The 12,698-nt window shown below is 38.8% G+C and overlaps 1 protein-coding gene across 5 annotated transcripts in view; it reads right to left on the bottom strand.

Moving 5' to 3' along the window:
* septin4b (septin 4b) overlaps positions 1 to 12,698 on the bottom strand; it is a 43,708-nt gene that overhangs the window by 2,510 nt on the left and 28,500 nt on the right. For 4 of the 5 annotated variants that reach the window (XM_028464024.1, XM_028464026.1, XM_028464027.1 and 1 more), the window contains 7 exons: positions 3,595 to 3,691; positions 3,385 to 3,471; positions 3,174 to 3,297; positions 2,958 to 3,092; positions 1,956 to 2,073; positions 1,687 to 1,788; positions 53 to 149 (listed from right to left, as the gene is read on the bottom strand). In XM_028464024.1, the coding sequence (XP_028319825.1) occupies positions 53 to 149; positions 1,687 to 1,788; positions 1,956 to 2,073; positions 2,958 to 3,092; positions 3,174 to 3,297; positions 3,385 to 3,471; positions 3,595 to 3,691 (760 nt within the window). Of the gene's footprint in view, positions 1 to 52; positions 150 to 1,686; positions 1,789 to 1,955; positions 2,074 to 2,957; positions 3,093 to 3,173; positions 3,298 to 3,384; positions 3,472 to 3,594; positions 3,692 to 3,892; positions 5,246 to 12,698 lie in introns of those variants that run through there. The other variant, XM_028464022.1, reaches the window with a different exon arrangement.

Genomic DNA, 12,698 nt, shown 5'->3' with positions numbered 1-12,698 from the left:
ACAGAATCAGCACGTCATGTTCATCAGGTGGTGTGACCTGTGCTCCTCATACCTTCTACGATGCCCCAGGGATATAAACGGCCTCGCACTCTTTTACCTTTGGCCTCCACCACTGTGTTACTGCCGATTACTGCAAAGGGAATACTTTCCTTCAGGGGGATAGACAGAGAAGGACTTATATCAGTTTGTGAGTAACTGCAACGTTAACATATCAAACGTGCATCAAACCTGTCTTGGTCGTTCACTGATTTCACATTGAAAAATATCTGATCTGTATCTGATTCAGGACCACATATGAAAGTGGTCTAAAAAATGTGATCTGGTCACTTGACCTCCAAAAAAAAAAAAATCTGATTTGCGCCACTTTTGCTTGCATTGTGAATGTAGCCTAAAGGTGCGTTCACACCGAACGCGACTGCAGCGCTGCAGTAGCTTCCATCTCCCCTGATGAGGCGCTTGCACATAGCGGTGCTTCTTGGTCACCCCATCGCTCCAGTGACCCGATCACCAGGGATCAATGTGTGTGTGTGTGTGTGTTGAGCCGGTGACAGGGTAGAGAGAAAGAGAGAGAGGGTTGATCACTTCTTTTCCTTTTTGCTCCACTTTTACGGTTTAAATGATCAACTTACGGAGATATTAAATGATGAGTTCACTCAGAATGTGTTATGATCAGTAGTTATTGTGGTTTTTAAGAAGTTAATCACTTTAATTTTGCCCCAATAAATTGAGGAAGTTGTACAGCCTCCGCTGCAGCCGTCTGCACTGTAGCGGGATGGAGCAGGAAGGGGCTGCAGCATCCGCTCTACAGACAGTGAAGGACGAGTGATTTGTCGCTTTTAGTTGCTTAAAAAGTTCAGGTTTTTCAACTTTGAGCAAATTACACGTCACGTCGCTTTAGGGGAAATAACTTGAAGTTGCATCATTTACATTGATTTTAATGTAATCGAGCTACTTCAGTCGCATTCGGTGTGAAAGCGCCTTCAGAGATTTTATCTCCATTTCTCTGTGCTGACACAAAGCCCCCAGCAGAGGGCGTTAAAGAATGGAAACTCATCTGTAAGCTGTGAGGATGCTCAGTTTCTTAGTGGTTCCCAACTTTGTTTGGGTCATGACCCCATTTTAATATTACAAAATTCTGGCAGCCACAAAGACTTCTTTTTTTCTAAAATAACTTTTTCATACTGTACAGCAAATACAGAGTAGCCAGGATTAGTTTCCAACGTGACAAGATGCACCAGCTCAGGCATTTTCATACTATATTTTATTTATTTATTTACTTTTTCTCTTTCTTCTTTTCTTTATTTAAATTTGAAACAGATTTATATTTGAGAAAATGAAAGTATAAATTACAGTTGTTTAAGATTGTGTGTTGTGTTTTATTTTGGGAAAAAATAAATAAATGTAAAAGTAAAATGAAATGTAGTTTTAACCATTTATTATTCTTTATCAATTACTGAACATTTCAGGCGACCCCATTAAAATTCCAGACGACCCTATATGGGGTTATGATCACAAGGTTGAAAAACCTGCATTATGAGATGTTTATCAGAAAAATAGATTCGGATTTAAACATTTAGCTCATGTCAGCATTTAGTTTCAAGTTATCAATTTACTGCCGACAGACAGACAGACAGACAGACAGACAGACAAACAGACAGACAGACAGACAGACAGACAGACAGACACCTTCAGCTCATAGTCCTGCTTCTTGAAATCCTCGTCTTCGTCAGAGTCACAGTCAGGAAACTGGTATATCTTGATGCCATATTGTTCAATTTCCTCCCTGATCTGCAGATGAATCCAAATTAAAACATATACGTATGTAACAATATGAACAAAAATCTGTCCCAGAAGTTTACAGGTACAAGATTTCAGAGTGCTTTTTAAAGAAGAGATTTTCAGGATTCAGTGTGATGAATGATACTATTTGGCTATCTATTCCTCCATAGCCTTGCCTTGATTTTCTTCCTCTTCACCTCGGTTGGGGTGAGTGTGTCGGCTTTGGCTAAAACAGGGACGATGTTGACCTTCTCATGCAGAGCCTTCATGAACTCCACGTCCAGAGGGCGGAGACTGTTAAAGACACAGAAAATTAGAATGAAGGAGAATCACACCAGGCAGGGACTCTCTGTGATGGATGTTTTTGAAAAGGCGTTAAGATTCATCTTAGTAATGACGGATCTAAAACAACTTCTGCAGCCTATAAATGCTGATTTGGCTTTATTAGAGCCACGACTCTGTCACTAGTTGGATTTTTAGATAAACTCTGGATGCGGTGTCTAACATTCACCAGCAGATGAAGCACTTTCACCATCAGAGTGTTTAAAAAATAATGCTCTGCAGCGTTTCTTGTTCTTCTTTGATGTGTACGGTGATAAGGAACAGTGCATGTGCACAGCTGCATTGAGAAGTTCGACATCAGCATATCTGATTGTGTGAAAGCACTGCAGCAGATGTCAATGGAGCTGAACACAGAGTCAGTGCTCACAGGTAGCTCAGCTCTCTGGGACACGTGGAGGTTAAATGATCTTCCTCTGAATGGAATCATTAAACACAGGACATGATGTTAAACTCTCCTTTGTGCCAAAATGTGGCAGTCACATGAGGTTTATCATTTGAGTGTGGCGTGTCTCAGATATGAGAAGAATGTAATTTGGGACTCATCATTAGTAGTGTTCCTATGAATCAGGAGGTGTTTCAGCCTTTTTAACACTAGACACCAGCATCAAAGGTAGGCAGCTACAGGGTTATCAAGCCTGAGCTTGAGTTTCCCACTCTCTCCTATCTGCAGCTTTAGGCCACCTCACACTATCTGTGCTCTGTGTTTTTTTTTCTTCCTAGGAAATGTCTGCTCTTTGATCTTTGTGGCTAGCTAGTGTCCTCCACTGTCCTCCAGGATTTACTGATAATATAACTCTATAATGAGATCATAAAATAAAAGAATAACTTGGCGTTACCCGTGACCGAAGGGGGAAATGAAGTAGAGGCAGCAGTGGACGCGGTTATCTTGGATGTTCTTGCGGTTGAGGCCGCTCTCGTCCCTGAAATACTGCTCAAACTGCTGGTCGATGTAGTCGGCCACTGGTTTCCAGCTAGAACAAAAACACACAGGGTCCCTCACCAGTAGGAAGCAGCTGAAATCATCTTCTATCATTAAAAGTGTCAAAAGTTACCATTCATGGTTGTTCACAGCATCTCCAAACCCTGGGGTGTCCACAATGGTGAGCTTTAGTTTGACACCTTTCTCCTCAATGTCTACAGTGTGCTTGGTGATCTCCACCGTTTGCATGATTCGCTCTAAGAGAAAGAAAAGACAGGCTTCACTTCTTAATATCAGCAGCAGATTAAAGCGCTGGACGCAGAGCAGACACAATCAAAAGTCACCTTCAGCGTTGAGCAGCTTCCTATCCTTGTACAAATCAGTCAGAAACAGACTGTTGACCAGGGTAGACTTTCCCAGGCCTGACTCGCCTTTAAACAAAGAGCGACAAAAGGATAAAAAAGCCAAACTCCAGACTTTGTGATTATCAGTCCCTTTAAAGTAAGAGGTGAGCTTAAGATCAAATGTCCACTAATGTGCACCGAAGGATTTACCTGCCACCATCAGCGTGAAGTCAAATCCCTTCTTCACAGACTTGCGGTGCACCTGGTTTGGCAGCGTTGCAAAACCCACATACTCCTTGTCCTGGTCCTGGAAACAGGATGAAAGAGTTTTTCAGTAAAACACATTTGACCACGTGGACTCAGGTTACCGAGCAAATCCATAATCGGAGAAAGGATGTCTTTCTTTCTGACACACAAAAACCAGGAACTAACCAACCCTTCTCATTCCACCAAAAGAGCACAAACACAAACAATACACACACCCAGGGTCTCTACGTCCACGTGTTACCTCATTATTGTAGTACGGGTCAAACAGTCCCCAAGGGCTCTTGGGCCTGGAAGGACCACTAGACGATGGCAGATCAAACTCCACACTCCTGCTCTGTGGGAACACAGAGTCTGAACCTGAATCTGACTGAGCTCTTCCTGCCACTGGGGGGCGCAGGTAGGATGGGGTGTTTGGGGCATCCTCGCCCTCAGCCTCCCTGTCTGCAGGCTCGGCCTCATTATGGTCATGATGGTGGTGGTGATTGTGATCATGATAGTGTGTGTGGTCAAGGTCAGAGTCAGTCTGCTGCTGCTGGGGATGATGGTGGTGGTGATGATGGTGGCCATGGCCTCCATGATGCTGAGGGTGTTGCATTATGTTCTCTACCTCAGAGTCGTCCGAATGGCTGGAATGCTAAAGAGACACCAAAGTCGGAGGAATGGAATGGTGCAAAGGAGGAGGTAGACACAAAAATAAGAAAGAGAAAAGGTAGAGTGGGGAGTGTGGAGACCTTCTGTAACATCTGGCAAAAGGAGAACTTAAAAAACTAAAAAAACAAGGACTAATTCACGTGATGAATGAGTTTGTTTGTTTGTTGCTCTCAATGTATTCATAGATACGGTAGTTGGTTTCCTTGTTGGCTTCCATGATATAATAACTTTAAAAAAATCCACTTTGTGTGTGCGTTAATACTAATGGAGAATATTGGCGCTAGTTAGCATTAGCCTTGTTTGAAGCATCGAGGCTTTGTATGGGATTTTTTTCTCAAGTCTAGTATTTCATTTATTCTTTTTTTGAGTCCATGTTTATCCAAATCTGAAGGGTTAACTACTCTATATAGTTTGGCACTCAACGGAAAAACCTGCTTGCCCAGTTCTAAAACATGCTGATGTGCCTTTAACTACTTAATAGAGTGGAAGTTTTACAAAGAGAGAATGAAGAAGCTGGAAAACACCTTCCTTTAATGTCAATCAATAAAGGCTAAAGCTCATGTGAAACAGTGACATCATAGATTTAATAATCGGTCGGATTTACTGTAAAGATTCTGTTCTGTAATATGGGTTGGAAGCCTCTAACAGATGTTTGAACACTGAAACATTGAGGACCTGCTTGTTATGTAATCTATACTTTCTGATTGTTTTCTGTAAGAGGAGACTCTACTGAAGGGCTGTGATGGTGGATGTTTCCACAGCTCTCCTGATAAATAATGCAGCAGTCACTGTGACATTGAGCTCAGGCCATGTTTTTGTGTTCCACGTTGAACTCCAGAAGCTCCTCTTTGGAGGGGAACTAAACACCTTAAGATACAGTACATATAAAGTTAATACTATGATGATAAAGATCTGATAGATGTGGATTGTCCTCTCCGTGTGTGAAATAAATAATTAAATGTCATGTCAGCAAGAGCTCAGGCTTTGGTTTTTCTGGGTTTTCTCTGATACCTGCTCAGCATTGTGTTCCCTGCTGGGATTGGGGGACGCAGGGCTGGAGTCATGTTCATCAGAAGAGGAAGGAGGCTCGTGGTCACTGTCTTCCATTACAACTGGTGCTACAGTACACTCTGCAATCTCCACCCATTAAGGAAAATACATGGAGGGGGTTTAACAGGGTGTCACATCAGGTTAGAGGGAAAAAAGGGGACCAGCGCAAAGAAAAAGACAAGACGGATAAAGATGAGGCAAAAAAAAAAAAAGAAGATAAAATAAAAGTGAGTAACTAACATATGTAAAAATGAAGAGTTAATATGGGCTGCTGAGCAGACACATCTCACCTGTGGGGGATGCGACACCCACACTTTCATAAAAACAAAAAATCATCCCCCTCACTTTTTACAGAGGGATACATTGTTCAAAATGTATTTGTCCAGTTAGATTGATTGAATAGTGATCAAGCCAATCACAGTCAGCCGTTTGACAAAGTCACCGTTACGAGGAGATAAACAAAGAGTTGACAGCGATGAGTAAAGTGTAAGTAAAGTGACAAAAAATGAGTAACAAATGGCAAAAAACTGTCCAAAAGGGGCAAAAGCATGGCAAGAAAAGAATGACTAATATGGGCCAAAAGCAGTCAAGAGTGGCAACAAAATTTACGAAAAAGAAGAAACAGATGGTATGTAATGGAAAAAGTAACTTAAATGAGCAAAAAGTGGCAAATATAGTGAACAAGGGCAAAAGTGTTCAACAAAAAGAGGCAAAATGCTGAGAAAAAAGGAAAAAAAGTGTTATTTATTGGGCAAATGGTAGCTTATTTGAATGCAAAGTGGCAAAAAATGGTTAAAAAACTTAGGAATAATAATTCAAATTAAGACCTAAAGAGCCACATGTTGAGTATCAGTGACTTAATAACGCTTTATCATGGTTTTAGTAAATTGATCTAATAAACTAAATTGGGAGTCAATGGTTGACCTATGCTTAGAACACCCTCACTTTTAAAAGTGCTGCTGCACCCCTGGGCTTCAGTTCTCTAACATGTATGAATATTGCAAAAGCCTCCCGTTATGTTTCAGAGGGTAAAACATCACTCAAGGAAATGTGTGTGTGCAGTGACACTCAGTCATTCCTGTCCAACTTACATAAGGAGTCACTTCTTCCCAAAGAAAAGGCAACAATGTTAAAGCATCCACACTGCTTCCAAAATGTTTGGCATCTAAAAGCATTTGGTTAGACTCTTGATGTCCTGCACACATGACGACCCTGATTGTGTTTGCAGTTCACAGCTCCAGGCCAGAGGTAACATTGATAGTTTCCCAAACGAGGAAGTCAATGACCTGCTTTCCTACCAGATCAATGTCTAACATGGTGGATTCTGTGACCTACATAGAAGACATGGTCAATCGCAAACATTCAACAACTTTAAAGCAGCAGCAGGCTAAACTATCATCACGATGTGCCACAAATATGAAGCTAAAAGCAGCAAATATGACTAAAACACCACAAGTGTAGAGGTTTAAATTTGTAAAATCGACAGACGTAAAAAAAAAGGAGCCATGCAAAGTTCAACTCCTCAAGTTTGATCTTCAAGTCGCTTTTTACCCATGATGCAGTGCGTTACCTCTTCTTCGTCATCCTCACCTGTGATGCTTTTAACAAGCACGTGAAGCTTCAGTCTGCTGTGTGTGTGTGTGTGTGAGAGCTGATCCTCATCCCCTCTACAAAAGCAGTGACTCAATGCTCCAGCATTTATACTCAACCAGAGGACGGAGTGACCTTCAGCTGCACTGAAGCACCCAGAGCCGCAGGGAACCGATCAGCAGCATTGATGAGCCACACATCATCTATCACAGCGTTCACACACACATACAACAAACTGCAACAACTGCCTCAATCTCTATTTATCAAAACTTTCAGTATCACTGCCTGTGCAGAAACAACAACAATCACTTTAAATAATAGTGATTTGTTATTTTGATGAGGAATTATTTAATTACTGTAGATAGTTAACGCTTAACAATTCAAAAACAGGGAGAGCATGTAAACTAGCCCATACGCACAAGGACTGAAACAATATAGATCAGTATTTTTCAACCTTGAGGTCAGGATCACATGTGGGGAATTAAAATGGGGTCGCCAGAAATGTCTAGTAATTGGTAAAAACAAAACAAAAAAACTGCTTAAAATTATATTTTTTACATTTTTTAAATTATCATTCCTTTTCAAATTAACACATCACACACACAATAAATAACAAACAGCTGTTTTCTATACTTGAACTCTCAAATATAAGTCTAGTTAAAATAAAATGAAGTATGAACATTTCTGAGGTGACGTATCTTGTCACTTTGTGCACTAACCCTGGTTAATCTGTATTTCTAAAACATGATCAAAAACTAATTCTGTAAAAAACAATGTCATGTGTTATATCAAAATGGGGTCACGAGTCTCACGACCCGAAAAGGGTTGGGAACCTCTGATATAGATGCTGTTGAAGTGTTTATCAAACCAAAATGTTTCTTTTTGTCTTTTACAAACAATAAAATACTGAACCTGCTGAACCCCATACAAAGCCTCACCTCCGTGTCCTCCTATCAGCCAAAATATAAATGTGGGCTTTTGTTTTTAAGGTTTATCATTAAGCTAATAAATTAATTCTCTTTCATCATTGAACCATTTGTGCTCACAGAACTAATTTCTCCAACAAGTTGTTCCAGAAAAAGGCAAATGTTGCTTCAACAAGGTGTGTTTACTCACAGACAATAAGCCATGATGAGTGAGATACAATGACTAATACAGGAGTGACAGCTTCAGCACTCAACTATTCATCCAGTCCCTCTGCATTTTTATCCATACACAGAGTGTGCGGCAAACCCTTAAATGTGTGTTAATATAGTTCATGACTTGTATTTGGTTTGGTTTCTTCTCTCAACGGCTCGTGGATTTTAGTAATAATAATAATAATAAATAAAATAATAAATAACTCCAGGATATGCCCACTGTAACTCTACCTCTGCCTTAAACTGTTCACGAGGGAAGATTTTAATCTTAAAAGAACAACGAATAATTCATTTCCTCACATCCATCCAGTCAGTCACTTAGTTTACAATATTCAGCATTTTGAAAAACCATCCCAGATGGAAAAAAAAAGCTTTTATAAGAAGCAGCCAAGTAAAATATTTCTTATAGATGTGAGAAAAATGCATTCACTATTTATTACATAAGAGCAGATGAGACAGAGGAAGATAATCAGAGCGTGAGAAATAAAGTTGAACACATTGAGAGTCTCTGTGCTGCTTTAAGAAGGAAATAAATATTACTAATGACATTTTTAAAGCTAGATTTCTATGGATTACAAAGAGGAAGGAACATAATTTAAAACTTCAGCACGTGCTTCCCTGATCAAGTAATGAAAGTAGCAGAATCACTCCCTCAAATCCACAATTCCTCTGTTTAAGATCATCAGTAGCCTACAGCACAGCTGTTCAACTACACAGCACAGTAGAAGCACCGCTCACAACAAGCCATTGCGTTCTGCTGAGTCACAACACAGACGGATCTAAAACCCGTGGCCTTATTCATATTTTAGCCACATTCTCACATCTACGTTCCTCCCCTTACGATGAATTATTATCTATTATTAACATCCAAACACAGGAATAAAACACTTATCAATGAATGATTGAAAGAGCAAAAACATCCTCAAACAGTAGCCAATTTTGTACTGTTCAAACTGAAAAGGACATTGACTTTTCATCAAAAGTCAATTGAAAAAGCCAAGTCAGACAACAGTGTGTGAAGCTCACAAATCAATGCCTCAGTGACTATTGATAGAAACCTGAACCAGCCGCAAAACCCCAAACATAAACAGCAGAGCTCTTTAAACGGAGATCATATTCCTGAGATACTAAAGGAAGAAAACCTTCTTCTACCTCATCAGCTCCGACTTAATTTCCACACGTGACAATTAAGCAGCTAAGAAAAGTCTCCCAGTGGTACAACTCCCAGCTGAGAGCTGAACCAGTTCCATTTTTTGTGGCTAGCTCCAAGTTACTTCATCGCGACACAAAAGGAATCATTGATACAACAGCGTCCACCACAGAATTTACTATGGCCAATCATTGCAGTGGCATCCAGAGGTTTTCAAGTGACACATTTGAGAGAGAGAAAAAACACATACGAAGTAGGGATGTAACGATTCACTCAACTCCCGATACGATTCAATTCACGATACTGGGTTCACGATACGATTCTCTGACGATTTATTTTACAAAATGGGACTGTAGACAAATTTTTTTTTTGGGAAAAAACTAGAAAATACTGTATTATTTTCCTTTTATATTTCATTGTCAAAAGAATCCCTTGATAAACTATTCAAAACAATGCAATTTAACTAAAAATAAATCTTGAATGAAATAAATAAAGGAATAATACAAATGAAAATGAAGCCTATTAATTTAAATTCTGGTTCTATAGTAAACAATGCAAAACTGCATAATAGTTCTTTTTCTTTTTAAAAGTGCAACTGAAAATGTATTTTGTGCCTTAACAATTGGACTTTAAAAAAAAAAAAACGTGATTACACTGATTTACGCCATATTTGTTTGGACCAGCAGAGGGCGCTGGTAACCCAGTGGTCGGTTGGCATGCAGAAATTCTTGCAGCGAAGAAGGGAAGCTATGCTAGCAGACAGAGCTAATAGAAAAACGTGACTTTTACAGATATTCAAGTAATATTACAGATATTCTTTCGGTGCTAAAGGGGCAATGAATCATTTATTAACATATTTAAGAGTAGAAGGCGGCCAGAAAGAAAGTATTAGCAGACTCCGCCCACCGCCTACACTTGTGGATAGCGCCCTCTGCTGGTTAAAAAAAGTACTGCAATTCAATTTTCAGAAAATCGATATCAACCGTAATACCTATGAATCGATTTTTAACTGCCTTATGATTAATCGTTACATCCCTAATACGAAGTAAACACAATGTGATGAATTAGCCTTCACACATGGACAGATCACAGCCTAAGGTCTTCCTGATGTGTTTGTTGTGTTTTAAGGAGCTCCTGAAATCTGAATTGTCATTCAGACTCAGCTAAGCTTTAAAATAGAGCCTTTAGTTTAAATGTATCTTTTGTTTTATTTATTTTCAATTTTGCAGCATGAATGATGTTGACTAAAACATTTTGTCAGTTTCCATTGACTATATTTTTTTAAGTGACAATAATGAGACCGTGACTAATTAAAAAAACAGATGTGAACAGAAACTATGACAAAATATATTGACATTTTCGTCATCTAATAAAAACTAAACTATAATTTCGTTCCATGGGAATCATGTGATGTGGTCTTCCACATCATATCTGTCTGTGTATTTACAAACAATAATATTATCCAATATCAGGTTGATCAATGGTAATTGAATCTTAAAAAAAAGAAAAAAAATACATAAACCTTTATGCTTTACACCAGCAATTCTCAACTGGTGGGTTGGGACCCAAAAGTGGGTCGCAGACAACTGGTCAAAAATAAATAAATACTTAATGTCTCTCATGTTGGATTTGTCTTTTACTTTGAAATAAACTGTTTTTTTTTTTTTGCACAGGAAAATATATTTATGTTTTTGAAAAGATTATACATGTGTGTTTTCAACAGCTATTTCTGAAAAACTAAATTTGGTTGGTTGAATTCTAAAAAAAAGGTAGGGAGAGACCAGTTGAGAACCTCTGCTTTACACTTTAGTCGACTATATGTGTAACAGATTTAATTGACTACAATATTGATGTCATTTAATTGACTAAAACTAGACCACAATAGTAATGAAATAGTCCTGAAGACTACATTTTGACTAAAACCAAGTTGCATTTTATACAAAAGACTATTACTAAATTCAATCAATTACTCTAAATCAAAATTTGCTGTCAAAATTAAGACTGAATCCTTCCTAACCTTGTAAAAATTCACTTTATATCGTAGTAGAGTCTAAAAATGAAATGTAGAAGGGAAGCTGTGCTGCTCAGTCCCGTTTGTTATGTGAAACCAGACAAATGGGGTTTGGCCATAATTTGACTTCAGAGCAGTTTATTGTATCAACAGTCCAGAAAAATTGATCCATTACTATCAATGAAATCCAAGAAGCAGGGGCAGAGGTAAGTAATAGGCTGCTGCACCACTGACTGAAACACTCTTAATAAAAGTGAGCACAGTGTTTTTCCTTATACAATGTGTTTAGGAACATGTGCATGTGTTTATTATTTATAGTGAGAGGGAAAGGAAAATGATCTACAGTGTGTGTAGGTTAGTCTAAAGCGGGGTTCTCAAATGGTCTCACCCTGGGACCCACATCCCATACAGTATATAATCTTTCTTAAAACATAAATCTATATATTTTTCCTGTGCAACATGTATTTCACAGCATACCTGTCAAAAGACAAGTTTCTTTCAAAATAAAAAAAACAAGTCTAACACAAGAGACTTGAAGTATTTCATTATTTTTGACCAGCCATCTGCGACCCACCCAGTACAAGTCCGTGACCCACTTTTGGGTCCCGACCCACCAGTTGAGAATTGCTGATCTAAAGGGCTTATATAGCATTGTACACCCTTAATGCCATAGCAGTAACTGATAGCATGTAGTGAGCATACTGTATAGTTACCATAACCCTTTATTGACCACTTAACCTTCAACTTGAAATAAAAAACATTTCATATGAACATTAACACACATGAATATTTAATTTTAGTTTAAGTTAACACACTTGCTTTAGAACCTTAAAAGCATAGAGAGCACAGGGCATGTTTAGTTTTGACCCCTTTATGATGTCCCTGAGAAATATAGAATGAAAAGAATTTTGGCTTAACGCACACGTTGTGTGTCAAACTGTTCTGCTTTGTCACTGTAATGTTGAGGCTGACACAAAGTTAATGAATGATTTGTTTCATTAAAAACAGCTCCAGTTCTTTGTCCGACATGGGAAATGCAATCAAAGCGAACCGAGGGCATGAAGGGAAAGTACAGCATGTCAGATTTGACCTTGTATGATGAAAGCATGCTTTAGCATTAGAGGAAAACGAATCAACAGTCATTTATAATCCTTCTATTTTCACTGTGATGCTATATTACTCATAATGTGCCAATTCATTTTCTTAGCAGCCAAGCGTTGATCCTGTGGACAAGAATGTTTATTTACCAAATCCTGGAGAAAAGTTATAGATTATAGGCCTCAAATTTAAATGCTAAAAACACAGGGCTTCAGATTAATTTTCATTCGATAAATCCAAATTGTTTTTATCAGAACAAGTGATGTGTGAAAGATGTGGGTTGCACAGGCTAAATTAACAAACGTAGCTTTCCCTGTTATGAGGCGCCAGTAGAAGGTTGTAAAGTGAGCCATGTGCG

The sequence above is a fragment of the Gouania willdenowi genome, chromosome 13, assembly GCF_900634775.1.
Source record: "Gouania willdenowi chromosome 13, fGouWil2.1, whole genome shotgun sequence".
NCBI classification, from domain to species: Eukaryota; Metazoa; Chordata; class Actinopteri; order Blenniiformes; family Gobiesocidae; genus Gouania; species Gouania willdenowi.
The sequence above is the reverse complement of the archived record's forward strand: the minus strand, read 5'-3'. Positions and strand labels throughout refer to the sequence as shown.